The sequence below is a fragment of the Esox lucius genome, chromosome 2, assembly GCF_011004845.1.
Source record: "Esox lucius isolate fEsoLuc1 chromosome 2, fEsoLuc1.pri, whole genome shotgun sequence".
Classification (NCBI taxonomy): Eukaryota; Metazoa; Chordata; class Actinopteri; order Esociformes; family Esocidae; genus Esox; species Esox lucius.
Window position 1 is genome coordinate 6,591,862 of NC_047570.1, and position 15,735 is coordinate 6,607,596.

General features: G+C 41.9%; 1 protein-coding gene and 1 long non-coding RNA gene across 3 annotated transcripts; one reads left to right on the forward strand and one right to left on the reverse strand.

Moving 5' to 3' along the window:
- Positions 1 to 4,204: 4,204 nt before the first annotated feature.
- LOC114828930 lies at positions 4,205 to 5,142 on the reverse strand. 2 transcript variants are annotated; one of them, XR_003777289.2, is made up of 4 exons: positions 4,931 to 5,142; positions 4,709 to 4,819; positions 4,500 to 4,597; positions 4,205 to 4,405 (listed from the first exon to the last, which is right to left on the reverse strand). It is a non-coding gene; the product is annotated as an uncharacterized LOC114828930 (long non-coding RNA). The 2 variants fall into 2 exon arrangements; XR_004574693.1 differs by having other exon boundaries at positions 4,209 to 4,405; positions 4,709 to 5,142.
- Positions 5,143 to 11,065: 5,923 nt separating this feature from the next.
- On the forward strand, positions 11,066 to 15,444 carry zgc:153993 (Bcl-2_like domain-containing protein). Its single transcript, XM_020051952.2, has 6 exons — positions 11,066 to 11,393; positions 12,455 to 12,503; positions 12,619 to 12,780; positions 13,318 to 13,450; positions 13,546 to 13,650; positions 14,987 to 15,444. The coding sequence occupies exons 1-6, from the start codon at positions 11,327 to 11,329 to the stop codon at positions 15,083 to 15,085; spliced, it is 615 nt and encodes a 204-aa protein (XP_019907511.1). The 5' UTR covers positions 11,066 to 11,326; the 3' UTR covers positions 15,086 to 15,444.
- Positions 15,445 to 15,735: the final 291 nt, after the last annotated feature.

A 15,735-nucleotide genomic window follows, 5' to 3' on the forward strand; every position in this document is an offset into this window, starting at 1 on the left:
TAATAAAACGAATATTACAAATTGTCATGCAATTATTAATGTGAATGAATGGTACTCCACATCACATCCTCATCTTGTATTCCGCTTTTTAAACTACCAAATGAAACAATTTTATTTCTTTCTACCTCCCTGGTGATCGTCTCACTCTCCACATCAGAGAAGTTTCTCTTTTTTGACGTCTTCCGTGTGTCCATTGCGTAAAATGAGGGCATGGGGGAAGCGGAGACTTAATATATAGGGGCGTGTTATTCTAATGACGATCGTTTTCAGCCGCGGCATTTATCAAGGGCAGGTATTGCGTACACCTGGATTTTAAAGGCACGCACAGTTTCATAAATCAGGCGGTGTAAGCAAAATCTTACGCCAACATATACGCCCGTTTCTACGCAATAATGATAAATGAGGGCCATTGTGTCTGACCGGGGCCCCCAGTTCACGTCCAGGGTGTGGAAGGCGTTCATGCAGCATCTGGGGGTCTCGGTCAGCCAGACCTCGGGCTACCATCCCCAGTCTAACGGGCAGGTGGAGCGTGTCAATCAGGAGGTGGGCAGGTTCCTTCGGTCCTACTGCCAGGACCGGCCGGGGGAGTGGGCGGAGTTCCTGCCTTGGGAAGAATACGCATTGAACTCTCTGCACCTCTCCCCCACAGGTATGTCACCTTTCCAGTGTGTGCTGGGATACCAGCCGGTTCTGGCACCCTGGACGCCGAGCCAGACCGGTACCCCTGCATGGATGAATGGTTCCGGCATGCAGCGGGCCTCCAGCTCGCTGTCCGCCACTAAAAGATCTTCGCGGACCACCGACCGGGTCTGGCTCTCGTCCAAGGATCTGCCCCTCCGCCTGCCCTGACGGAAGCTGGGCCCGCGGTTTGTGGGGCCCTTTAAAGTCCTGAGGAGAGTCAACAAGGTGACGTATCGTTTACGCCTTCCCCCTGTCTACCATATTAAACCCTCGTTTCATGTCTCTCCTCAGGCCGGTGGTGGCTGGTCCACTTCAGGGGTGTGAGGTGCGGTGCATTGAGGGGGCCCCGGCGTACTCAGTCCGCTCCATTATTGACTAGAGGCACCGGGCAGGAGGCCTCCAGTACCTCGTGGAGTGGGAGGGGTATGGCCTGGAGGAACGTAGCTGGGTTCTGGTGAGGGACATCCTGGCTCCCGCCCTCATATGTGATTTCCATCGTCGTCGCCCGGATCGCCCTGCTCCGCGTCCCCCGGGTCGTCCCCGTTGTCACAGTACAGCAGAGGGCGCAGTACTGTGACAACTGCGCCCTCTGCTGGCTCACCTCCCCCTGCAGCAGACAGGCTCCAGCGTTCGACGTCACCGGCCTTCTGACACCACCGCCCATCTCATTATGCATTTCTCCTGTGTCTCGTCTACCGCACCTGGTTCTCATCTTCATCATTCCCCCCAGTATATATGTTCCCTCTGTTTCCCCTGTCTTTGTGTGTTATTGTCTCTCTATGAAAAAGAGTGCTGTTAAGCTTCACCGCTGTCTTGCTAATTAAACACAGCAAATACACATCGCCTCGTTCTCCTGCGTCTCCTTCCTTCAAAGTCATCACAATTCTGTTATTTGTGTTGTATTCATGTTTTTAATTGCTTCAAAACATTGTAGAAAAATAAATGGCAATTTCTTGAAAAGGGTATTGACATTATTGTATATAAAAATCAAGATATCCGTAGCTTTTCGCACGTACACTAAAATATGTTTTGCTCCACAACCACCAACATTGTCAAAACGTTTCAGAAACCCCAGGCACGTGAATGCACGTTTCCAATCGTGAACACCCGCACACAAATGTTTCACCTGTGCAAACGTAACCTGCGATTACTTGGGCCACCAGCAAAAAAGCACAAATGAAAGAAATTAACTGTGATTATACATCTGCACTCTTTGCTTAAAGTCAATGTAATCAGCAGCCAATGATAAGAAATGAACGCAATTTTCTGAAATGCAAAGCAAGCAGAATCACATGGCCTACATGGATGGAGTTGAGGTGGGGGCATCAACTCACAAGATTCCCTGTGCCTTTAGAGCTCACACACCCCCAACCATCAGTGAGCCACCACCCATGCTCCACAGTGGGGATGGTATTCTTTTCACTATAGGACTTGTTGACCCCTTTCCAAACATAGCGCTTATGGTTGTGACCATAAAGCTGTATTTTGGTCTCATCACTCCAAATTACAGTGTGCCAAGATGTTTTATTGGGCATATTGTAACTGGGCTTTTCTGTGGCATTGGCAGAGTAAAGTCTTCTTCATGGCAACACAACCATGTAGCTCATTTTTGTTCAAGGATTCTTGTACTGTGCTCCTTGAAAATACCACACCGTCTTTTGCCAGAGCACCCTGTATTTCTCCTGAGGTTACCTGTGAGTTTTTCTTTATATCCCAAACAATTCTTCTGGCATTTCTGGCTGAAATCTTTCTTGGTCTACCTGACCTTGGCTTGGTATCAAGAGAAGCCTGAATTCTCCACTATTTTTGTTAACCAAACAATTTAAGACAGATTGTACTTTTCTTCAGGAGTCCCATTCTGTTCCCAATGATAAAAAATTCTGGAGGTCTCACTGGGGTAACAATATTTGGTTCTCACATGGCTCGGGGAACGCTCAGCTGGTGTATGCACTTTAAGGCACAACTTCTCTGGGTCAATTCTTCATTCTGATGCTGATCTAAAAGGCCATTATATGTGTAATGTAATAGAAATCCACAAATGTACCTTTATTATTGTTAATATATATGGATATAACTCAAAAATATATAATGATGCTCTGTTGGATAGTCTAGAAAACCTGATCCTTTACTGGATTGTCTACATTTCCCAATGCTCTTCTTTTGATTGACGGAGATTTTAATATTACGTTGGAAGACTCTACTGACCGATGGCCTGTCAAACAACATTCTGTCAGGACTGCGTATAAAGGAGGAGTGGAACAGTGGTGTCAACTAAGGTTTTTATTCCAGAAAGATGCCGTAGTCTGACTTTGCTCGTAGAATGAGACAATCACACACAAAGACCAGGGGAGCAGAGGGAACATATATACTGGGAGGAATCATCGTAAATGAGGACCAGGTGTGCGCTAAACAAGACAACAGGTGAGATGAACTGATGAGATGGGCGGTGGTGTCAGAAGGCCGGTGACATCGACCGCTGAAGCCTGCCCGCGGCAAGGGGAGGAGAGGCAGCAGAGGGCGCAGTCGTCACACGCACATTCTCAGCTACAAATCTAAAGTTGTTTATGCAACCTTAGAAATATCAAGTTGCTACGATATGCTAGCGACCATGCACTGACAACGTCATTTATTACGTTGTAGCGACAATAAGAAAACTTTCACTTTTCCGGTTGTGACAACGTAGCCAATAGGGTCTAACTGCAGCTTGCACCAGTCGCTCACGCCGCGCCCCCTGCTCACGCCGCCCCCCCCCCCCCCTCACGCCAGGCCCCTTTGTTTTCTTTGCCTTCAAATTAAAAGCCCCCTTCTTTTTTTGGCTGTACAAAAAAATTATTTATAATTGTGTTTTTCTAAATTGTATTTTTCTAAATAAATGCCCGTTCTTTATAGTTTGGGGTGGAACTACAGAATGCAATTAAAAAAACAATCAGTTCATGTTGTATTGGATTAGTTTTTGTATTTGCTAATGTATAATAAATTGAACTGCAAACAACAAAACTATTTATTTAGAAGTAAGCAAAAACACATGACAATGTAACAATTCAACAATCTAATTCTTCTTGGTCTTAATAAGTGGATGTGGATGTAAGTTATGTACTATGTGACAGTACTATCACATAGTGGGCTGGTCACAAGAGGACTAGAAGGCTCTCTCTGGGTCGAAGCACTGTAAGAAAAATCCTCCACTGCAGTTTACATGTGATTCCAAAGGACTTTATGCTGATCAGTATCTGTACGTAGATGTAGGCCCTTTAATCCTGTGGGTATGGAAATGTCAGACTGTCTGTATTATAATATTAACAAATGATAAATGTACAGCTCTGGGTAGAAATCATATTGGTGCAATGCATTCAATAAACCGGATCACCAGTTGTACACACGATCTCCCCAGTGTTCAGAAATGGACTCAATATTCAGAGGATTTGAATTTTATTACACATTGAACAGGACGTTATTAAAACCAAAAAAAGCATAAAGTAGACTCTCAATAGATGTTAGTTTTAACATTTTTAAAATGATACAAAAAGTTCACCCAAAGGTTGTTTAAACATATGACATCTCTTTTTTGTCATAAACAATTAATTAACAGTCTGTAATAACACTGGAGAATTCAAAATTCAATCCCAAGTTTCCAGCCACAAATTGTCACGGGGGCCTGCAGCTTGAAAAACACCCAGCTGGCTCAGGGTTGTCTGCCAACAGTTAGTATACGTGTCCGTTCTCACTGAAAGAGAAAATAAGTAAATAAATGTAGCAAATACATATTCAATTATTTTTCCCCCACACCCCTTTGTTACACACAAACACCTTATTTTTACCTATTGCATTTGGCGGCAAAAGTGATCGCAGTAACCTGGATGTGGGTATTCTGAGTAAACTGCTTCAAGTACACCCCTTTGTCCTGTTCCAACATATCCTGTAAAAGACCAGTGACCACTAGACTCAGGATGTGGTCTAAGCGTAGTTATGACATCAATACTGAGTGTAATGACATAGATTCAAATCCATCCAGTGTTAAGATGTTTACCAGGTGTGCAGTTTTTGAAAAGCATTCCACATTCACGACAGGTGTCCACGGTGTACATGGTGTAGAATTATTTTCTTTAGGACTCAGAAAACCTGCTCAATGTAGCGACACCTGTGAAAAACAAATTATCAATCAAAAGTGAACATTTCCATAAGGTTAGTGAAAACACACGTGAGGTACTCAAGTATTGTATACCACAGCACCCTTTATTTAAACACTTACTGTCAAGCCACCGAAAATGTGCCCGTCTCCTGAAGGAGTCAGTGGACACAGTGTCCCTGAAGGTGGTACACACAAGAGCCAATCTTAAGTATGCCTTATCTCCTTCCTGTAGTACCACTTCATTTAGGATTTCAGAAAGCACACACGTTGGTAACTGTAAAATACAGGTCAGGCAAAATCAAGCATAGTAAAGACAACACACTGACTACACTATTGCCGGTACAAATGGCAACAATCATAGCATAGCAGAAATATGAAAATTAACAATTATTGGTGAGAACATCTATCATAACGCATTGCCCTGATATTGATATGACTGTACTAAGGGATGTATAAGCATGAGACCCTTGCAGTGACAGGGCAATTATTGTGCATAAGGTGCTCTATAGTGTGTGTCATGGTGGTAGTGCAAATAAGTCCAATAGTGCAAGGATAAAGGGAGGTGTTGTGCCTTGTTTATTGGCTAATATAGCCAGTAAAGAAAAAGTGAATGAGATGCGCTTCACGCGAGGCAACGGGTACAGACGTACATCCATAATAGTTTTTCTTGCAGGTGCTGTAGGTTTTTTAGAGATTACTTAAATACCTCGACAATTTTTTTAATGCATGATGGATTTTGAATGTTAGTTTGAGTTAATTTGAGATTTTCTACTCTGTTTACACCCATGTTTGAAAATCTAAAAACTATTATTTGTCACAAAAATATTTGACAAATATTTGTCACAAAAATCGGGATTCAACATTTTAACCAAATCGTGCAGCCCTACTTACACATAATACTATTAAAAACAGCACATGTAAAACCAACAACTACATTATAAAAATATGGTTTAGAATACATTAGCATAGCTAAATAGTATTATTCAGCCCCCTACCAATATCTATAGAATCACATAAAACAAACTGTTTCCTATGTCACAGCTATCCAAACTAATTTTATTGCCTTGGAATAGTACATGTACATTAATATTATTAGCTTCCCATATGTATTTCTCGAACAATGTTGTTTAAGCTAGACAACAAAACAACTTTGTTTCACATTTTTCTACCATGCTAACCCAAAACTCTTAAAAGGAGATTTTAACATGAGATTTTATTTCAATGAGATAACTTAAAAAATAAAGAAGTCTAATACACAGTCCCACCCTCCTGCCCCTAAAATTACAGAAATAAAATGCAGATTAATGTTATATATCAATCAACTGTGATCTAACATATTATAATGCTGTACCACTGACACCCTGAACCCAAGTTTGGTCATGTTGGTGTACAATAAACTGGTTAATATCTCTAGTAACTAATTTGGAGTCAATAGACTATGGGCACACCAGAGATGTCCATGGAGACTCTTTAAATATGTTTATATATTCTAAAAACACATGACACATCGACAGTTTAATTCACAAACATCCTGATATTTATTCAGAATAATTGTAATGCCTCAATTAAGTAAATATGCCATTAATAGTTCTCTAGTGACAATTCCATGATTTAGAGTATTCTATACAGTGTATTGATTTGGATAATCAATGCTGTCGGGCTATTTTAAGTCTGAAATCACCACTGCAATAATTTTGCTCAAAGCTAACATAAACCTGTAACTACCAACATGACTTTCATTATAAACGTGTAGCTACAGTACTATAGGTAGCTACAGTAGCAAACTTGAAACAATGCCCAGTTTTACAAGTGACCTGATACAGTGGGGGTATTTCAGAAAGCAGAGGGGTATACTATGAAGCGAGGTTACTGGCTTATCAAGGTCATTTCAGGAGTAACTTAGTGGAGTCGGGTGTAACTTCTCGATTAACCCGTACTACAAAAGGTGAATACGTTCTACCCGAGGTATGCTGTCATGGCAATTTACACTGCATCTCTCAACTGCTCAGAGCAGGTTATCTTCATGGGTAACTTAGTATTACATAACATAAGCACTGCCCTTCCGCCCACAAAAAGTCCAGCACATTTGGAAGACCCAATCGACATTGGCGTATGGATTGTGAGAGACCCACACCGTAGGGCAAGGTTTTTTTGAGACCGTGTTACTCCTATAGTTCAGTGGTTCCCAACCATGGTCCTAAAGTAACCCCAACAGTATACATTTTCATTGTAGCCCCAGCCAAGCACAGCTGATTCAACTTGTCAACTAATTATCAGGCTCTCATTGAGTTGAATTGGGTGTGCTTGTCCAGGGCTCCAACAAAAATCTGTGCTGTTGGGGGTACTCGAGGACCGTAGTTGGGAACCACTGCTCTAGTTTACTCCGATTATGTTTTCTAATGAAGATATCAATTCTCATCTGAGAGAATTCTGTATTTTGCCTGCTTCTAGGGCCAGGCGTATCTGCCACTCGCTGGAGTAATGCCGTCACCGTTGAACCGACAAGTGTGCTCTGTTTTGCAATATTTTGCCAGCGGAGATTTCATGTATTCCATTAGTGATGCTGAACATCTGAGCAAGAATACTGTATGCCGTGCAGTTCGCAGGGTGGTACAGTACTCGCTCTTACTAAACTGCTTGATGCATTTGTTGTGTTCCCTGGCCATTTAAGCGTTCTAAAGATCAAATGTGCTTTTTAAGTGTTTGCAAGTTATTTGCAAAAAATACTTGGTTTATTTTTAATATGCATAGGCTCCGCCTAGACTATTATACAGAACACATTGTTTTCCACAGGAATCCCAAGGGTGATTGGCGCAATTGACCGTATGCATATCCCCATTAGAGAGCCCCTGGGAGAACATGAGGGGGTTATGTGAATAGGAAGTCATTTGACGGCATTAATGTTCAGGTATTTGATCATTAAATTCATACAGGTAGCCCTACAATCTAGGTGTTTTATGGAGTAGATCTTAAATAATTAACAGTGAGTAATGGGTCAATTTCAGAGATGTAGCTCATGTGTAGGCAATAACTGAATTATCTTAATTGTTTTCAAATATTTTGATTTAGTCCTTACATCTCAATCATACTGCAAATAAAAGAAGAGTCTGTAAGCCAAAATAGAAAACATATGACACAAATTTACTCTGTCTGCAATACTCTGCCAATAAGCCTCCCTGTGTTTGTTGGCCACCACAGTGTTAGATTTAACTGTTAACCTTTCATTAAACTCCTCATATCCTTTCTATATAAAGGTGCATTCTTCCGGGAAAAAAGATGGAGCACGAGACATTTTACAAAAACTGCATTGTCGAACGTGCCCCTTTTAGGCGAATGCGCACAAACTCCAGTAAGTTAAAACCGAGTCAACTGACAAACATCTAAATCATCGTCGTAGTACCGTTTAACACCACTTCAGGCAATCAGAGTTTGTCAACCCTGACTTCCCTTTATAACCCCAAGTTAAATCTGAGTAGGTTGAACTCCCTTTGTAGTATACCCCTCAGGGCTGATTGGCTGCATAGATGGCACTCATTCTCTTATCACTCCTATCACTCCTAACCCTCTCAGTAAATGAAGGAGATTATGTGAATAGGATGTCTTTCCATAGCATTAATGTGCAGATAGGCCATTTTTTTTTGAAAATGTAACTTATTTTTTGCTTAGAAAATTTAACTTACTACATAAATATATGTTGCATGTAGCCACTGAAAGGTGTTTAATTAGATAGGGTAGGCTAAACAGCATCACAATTGCTTGTACTGATATTATACTTTTTCTGTTTGAGGCATATATTTTTATTTCATTTTCACTTGCTGCCAAGTAAGTTTTGTGCCTTTTGGGTTGCCCCTGCATAAATAGATGACCACACTTGGTCCAGGCAAGCGAACCCGGCAGTGAAAACTGCCCAAAAGCCCAAAAGCTAAGCCCCGAATGTATTGTGATCCTAACGACGCCTCTGCCAGCAACAATGATCTTTGATCATACTGATCACACACATTCCAAATGCTCTGAAGTCTTTCAATATACATTTAATGTTCATTAGAATAGACATTAGACTTGGCTGAAGTCACAGAGGTAGTCAAGATACTCCTCGGTGGCAAGGCCCCGGGGGTGGATGAGATCCGCCCTGAGTACCTCAAGTCTCTGGATGTTGTGGGGCTGTCTTGGTTGACACGCCTGTGTAACATCACGTGGCGGTCGGGGACAGTGCCTCTGGGATGGCAGACCTCTACGGGGTGCTGGAGGGTTCATGGGAGTTTGTCCAACCAATCTACATGTGTTTTGTGGATTTGGAGAAGGCATTTGATTGTGTCCCTCGCGGCATCCTGTGGAGGGTGCTTCGTGAATATGGGGTCCTGGGTCCTTTGCTAAGGGTTGTCAGGTCCCTGTACGAACAAAGCAGGAGCTTGGTCCGCATTGCCGGCAGTAAGTCAGACTTGTTCCCAGTGCATGTTGGACTCAGGCAGGGCTGTCCTTTGTTGCCGGACAGAATTTCTAGGAGCAGCCAGGGGCCGAAGGGTGTCAGGTTTGGGGACCACACGATTTCGTCTCTGCTCTTTGCGGATGATGTTGTCGTGTTGGCCCCTTCAAACCAGGACCTTCAGCATGCACTGGGACGGTTTGCAGCCGAGTGTGAAGCGGTGGGGATGAAAATCAGTACCTCCAAATCCGAGGCCATGGTCCTCAGTCGGAAAAGGGTGGCTTGCCCACTTCAGGTTGGTGGAGAGTGCCTGCCTCAAGTGGAGGAGTTTAAGTATCTAGGGGTCTTGTTCACGAGTGAGGGAAGGATGGAACGGGAGATTGACAGACGGATCGGTGCAGTTTCTGCAGTAATGCGGTCGATGTATCGGTCTGTCGTGGTGAAGAAAGAGCTGAGTTGCAAGGCAAAACTCTCGATTTACCGGTCAATCTACGTTCCTACTCTCACCTATGGTCATGAGCTTTGGTTCATGACCGAAAGGACAAGATCCCCGATACAGGCGGCTGAAATTAGCTTTCTCCGCAGGGTGGCTGGGCGATCCCTTAGAGATAGGGTGAAAAGCTTGGTCACCCGGGAGGAGCTCAGAGTAGAGCCGCTGCTCCTCCACATCGAGAGGGGTCAGCTGAGGTGGCTTGGGCATCTGTTCCGGATGCCTCCTGAACGCCTTCCCGGGAAGGTGTTCCGGGCCCGTCCCACCAGGAGGAGACCCAGGGGAAGACCTAGGACACGCTGGAGGGACTATGTCTCCCGGCTGGCATAGGACACTACGGTGTCCCCCCGGAAGAGCTAGAGGAAGTGTCTAGGGAGATGGAAATCTTGGCATCTCTGCTTAGACTGCTGCCCCCACGACCCGGCCCCGGATGAAGCGGAAGAAGATGGATGAATAGAATATTATTTTATATGTAACATTCATATTACACTCATATTTATAATATTCAATACTTCAACCAATATTGTTCCTATTTCCCAACCTACTCTCTTTAAAACTGCTGCTAGTTTACATTTTTATGTATATTGCTTTATTTTTGCTTTATATATTTATTAATTCTTACTACGTAGATGTCACAAGAATGTCACTGTTCAGAATGACACTGTGTTATTCTGTGAATTTAATAAATAAACTCTGAACTTGATATTACACATGTGCATTCATTAATATATCTAACTCCACTGGGGAGATATACAGGTTCCGAGACCTTTTTCTCCCGTTGCCATGATGAATCACGTTATCTGCATTCAATTGATGAGGGCTTTTTATCTCATCGTGCACGTGCTTTACTCAGGTTTAAATGTACTCAGAGTTGACTGAACTAATTCTAAAACAGCTCAGAGTCAATCAACCCAAAGTTGTGGATTCAACTTAGAGTATATGCCCTACTTTCTGAAATACCCCCACTGACTAACTAGGATTATTTCACTTATAAGAATCTAGCTACAATAACCGTGTGACATAAAAATGCCGGTTTTCGACTTCCAAATATTAACCCTATGCATTTCTTGGCAGCATACTAATACACACTGAGTGCAGAACATACAATATTTGACAGCCTAACCCGTTCAGTACACAGTGTGTACTACTATGCTATCAATGCAATAATGCATAATAATACATGAACATTTCAATATTTTGTATCACTTATAATCACTTATTTTTTAAATGAACTATTATAATTTAAGAACATTCAATATCTAATCAAAATGTTTCGTAACTTTAAAGTATGGACTTTTATTTTGAAATAAAATCTAGGAGACTCTAGGAATCCACTATTCTGGCTAATGGCTATTGTGGCTAGTTTCTTACATGTCCCTACTTCCGTGTTACTTTCTTGTTGTTTGTTGTTGGGATTGTTCAGGAGGAACTCTCCAGAACTGACTTTGACACTGATAGATTCACCTACTATAGATGCGAGTGACACATACATCGAATAATTTTTCCTTTTAGCAAATTCACCGCCTTTTGGTAAGTGTTGAGTAGAGACCGACAGAGATCCGCAGTAAATAGGTCTTTGCTGCAAATAAGCTTCTTCTCGTCGATGGCAGACTCCAGAGAAAGAAAGAAAATAGTCGAAGATGAACCCCAGGGTGCAGTTGGGGGTGAAGGTAAATATGTGTGCTTGAAACTTCGAAAGTCGGTCACCTGAAAAAACGTTAGCCGTATCCATTATAGTCAACTAACTAACAATGGCCCACACTATCTTTAAGAAGCTAGGCCATTTCCTATACTAAGTAACTTGGTCCTATAATTAGCGAGAACTTGAACAACTTGAAAATCGAACACAAACATACTGTACTATTTTGGTCTACATGGGGGAATTTGGCCATAAAAAAAGGCCATAGGAATGTCCTACAGTCACTGTACTCAGTTGGGGTTGACCCTATAAGGGATTCCCTAAAAACACTGCATTTCACCTAAGGGCAGGGCCTCACAGGTCAGTGTGCACTGATAAATAATATGAAACATTGAGCAGTTTTTTAAGTTTCTGAATTGAAACCAAATATTTTTCAATCTGTCGTGTGATAGCATCTTCCTGCTTTTGACAAAATCAGAGTGGATCAAGTAATAAAACAAGTAATAAAACACTAGTTTTATAGGTGGCCTATTACCTATAATAATATAATATATAAGCCTGATTACACAATCATAGGAAGAACCAACAAGAAGAGTGAAACTAACAACTCTAGAAAATCTGAAGAATGTTGAATTGAATGTTTAAGTCAGCATCTAAAACATTAAGTAAGCAAGGAGTTTGGAAAGCCTAAATCATTGTTACACTGCTTAACTCACCATCTTTCAGTCCACACAGTTTATGTCTGGGAAGAAGCTTTTACATGATGGTGCTTTGGGCAGCGGGACTCACAGTACACTGTACACAGTATGAGCCATGCCCACTAAGATGTATGTGTGAAATGCTGGGTTTTTAGGGAGACTGTCCCCCAACCTTAATTAACTAATATGAAGCAAAAACATAAAATCTTGTTGCAAAATAAATGTCCTGAAGACATGAAGGTCCTGAAGCAAACATGCACGACCTAGAAAGAATGCCAATGAAATTGGAGCACGATTCTGTGATAAATACATCTATTCTCCACCACAAACTGTCATGATATCATGAAATATTTACTATAAAAACATGACATTACTGACAGCATCTTTGTGACAGATGTCGTCGATGACAGAATTATGGAGCGAACAGCGATTGTTTTCAGAGGGTAAAAGAACATACATTCTCAATAACAGTTTGCATCCTGATTATCACATTATGCACTCACTAATTAGCCTTTTCATCTTCACGAAAATAGTTTCATATTTCTTGCATCTGTAAAGGTTTGTCATCCGAAGGATTAGTACAGATGATCCACAGAGACATTTGTCTCCAGAAGACCTTGGCGGTGAATCCAATGAACTGGAGGACCGTCAAATTAAAGATGTAGTCAGCCAGCTGCTGATAATCGCTGACGACCTGAATCGAAACGCTGAGCTACAACAGTAGGCCATTATTTTCTTTTGAATATGCCCATATCTATGTTATAGTGGTGATTTTCTGCTGTTGTGCTTTAATTCAATTAGTTAGCAGTGCCTCCGAGTGGTGGAGAAATAGGGACGTTGGACGAAACTCACTTATATTGTCATGCTCTGGTCACTCCTTGTTAGCGCCGGTGCATGTGAGCTCAATGTAATGCCATGGTATAATAGCACAAATTCATCTGAATGTACGTAAGTCAAGGCAGAGGGAGAAGCAGCTATGATTTAAAGGATACAAACAATTATTGTAGTAATGTTAATCCTAGCCCTAACCTTAATTGTTAGTGCAACCCTGGCCTAATCTTAGCCATTTATCATAACAAAACCAGATTTTAGTTTTTAGGCACAAAATGTATAAGTCATTGCAAATGCAATTAACTACTGGGGTTGAAGTGTTTGTATTGTCTGCCCTAAACCTGAGCTTTTGAAATGACTTGACTGTCTTTCATGTGAACTTTGCTGAATTTAGGCCTTTTTTTATTTATTTTTTTTCTCTGACAGCCTAATGAGCACAGTTCAGGCCAACTGTGCACAGGATGTCTTCTTCTCGGTGGCCAGGGAAATCCTTGTAGATGGCATCAACTGGGGACGTGTGGTTGCACTTTTTCACCTGGCTTACAAGCTTATCTACTTGGTAACACCTGGAATGTGCGACGTGTCATTGAATATTAAATTATTGGAAAGGAAAATGAAGATAAATAACAGTATATCTTTCTCTCCTTTATCTAGGCATTGACACAGAACCACTTAGAAATCATTAAGAAGATTATAAGCTGGTTATTACAGTTCATCAGGGAACACGTCTCCGCTTGGATCAGACAGCAAGGAGGATGGGTGAGTACTGTGCAATGACATACCAAGATTATGCAGCTATATGTATAACAAGCCCATTTGATTTAAAAATACAGATAGAGCATAGATACTGGGACAGTCAATACATTCAAAGAAAGCTGTCATTAGCTTGGTTTTCACTAACTTGTATAGGGATGTTTTTTGTCAACACTTGTTTATGCTGTTTCCAAGGGTCTGTTGTGTCAAACAGCAGCTGGACATAGAGACATCAGACTCAAATCAGTCAATATGTTCTAACAAGCCCATAAGTTATTTCAAATCTGACTTGTGTAATTGGTTGTTTTTGCTGCTTAATATTTAGATGTCCTGTAGAATGCTACTGCCCTCGAATAAACTGGTAGCACAGTGCTAAATGCTAATGCCCATTCATAGCTGGTAGCATAGCTAGCCATATCTAAATCAGTGGTGGTAATTTTTCAGGGTACTTCAGTTGATTGGTGAAGACGATTTACTCAGACAGATTTTATAGCAAAGTGGTGTCAAATACACATCAAGAATAGCATAAATGTAAAGCTAATGTTGATGGGTGGCAAAGAGGAGATTGACACATGGTGTTTCCGTTCAATTCCTACCAGACTGAATAAAGACTTCAGCATTCATAAGACTAGACATTGTTACATCTGACTTGATAGAAAAAACTAATAAACGTAGGTTGCTAGTAAATACGTGGTACATGCTACACATGGCGAGAGACATCCTCATGCAGGCAAATCAAGTGGAGGAGGCGCCCACTCCTAATCAACAACCATGCACATATGTCCGCTCGCGACTGCACATGTAGTCCAGAGGCTCCGGAAGGAGGTCCATCTTTCCAACGCAGATGGAATTATTAGAGGAAGCTGCACCTGCTGGGTGTCGGAAGGGGGATGTGCAGAAAGGGGCTTCAAACAGCACATGGCCGCTGTGGCTGAGGCATGGAGATGCCACAGTTCAAGCCCAGGATGCTGTGGCTAAGGCATGGAGATGCCATAGTTCAAGCCCAGGATGCTGTGGCTAAGGCATGGAGATGCCACAGTTCAAGCCCAGGATGCTGTGGCTGAGGCATGGAGATGCCACAGTTCAAGCCCAGGATGCTGTGGCTGAGGCATGGAGATGCCACAGTTCAAGCCCAGGATGCTGTGGCTGAGGCATGGAGATGCCACAGTTCAAGCCCAGGATGCTGTGGCTAAGGCATGGAGATGCCACAGTTCAAGCCCAGTTTTCTGTGCAAGGATGAGTAGCCTGGCCTCAACTGTAGATCGAGCTGACGACTACAATAGTTCAAGTGGTCTTTCAACTGCCGCACGTAACTCTGCTTCTCTTGTGTTTTAACTTGCAGGAGGCGGTCATCAGAAGCGTGTCACACTGGCGTACTGTGTCGCTCGCGGCGGCAATAGCTTTCATTGCCGTAGTGGTTTACTGGAGGAAAACCCACTGACCTGATTTCAGGAATTGCCCTAGACAAAATCAAAGTGCCTTTATAAATGTGGACTGTTGTATGGGAAGATGGGTTGATATGCATTGAACTGTGCAATAGATTTGACTTTTGGGAAACGGTAATCTAGTTATCTATGTGATGATGAATTGATCTGAAAAGGGAAGGTTGGTGTCTTTGGTACAGTACTCCACACTGAGCAAGTATTTATGAGTACCAATGTGAAACCTTACTTTTTTCTAAAAGACATTGTCTTTTTCTAGTCTACAAAGGGCTTTTTCTGTGTATTTTATTAAATATGAGATGGTTTATTGAATCATGTATATTTTTAGCTGGAGTTGGAATAAAATTATGCCACTTTCTTTTTTGCACAGCTGTACATTTATTTTATTGAATTGGACCAAATGTATTTTTTGAATAGCTGCAGATATACACATGATTTCAATAAAATGCTTTTAAGAAAGCAAAGCAATTCCATTTGTAATTTACTACACGTTTGGTCTCCAAATCCACTGCCATTTTATCGTGGTACTTCCCTTTCCCCTGCTTCCTCTTTGATGGTTGTGTCAGATCCCCCTATTTAATACGTTTTATGACATTTCAGTTAAATGTCCCCTTAAATCCAAAGGAGTTGTCGTCCCATGGTTGGGTTT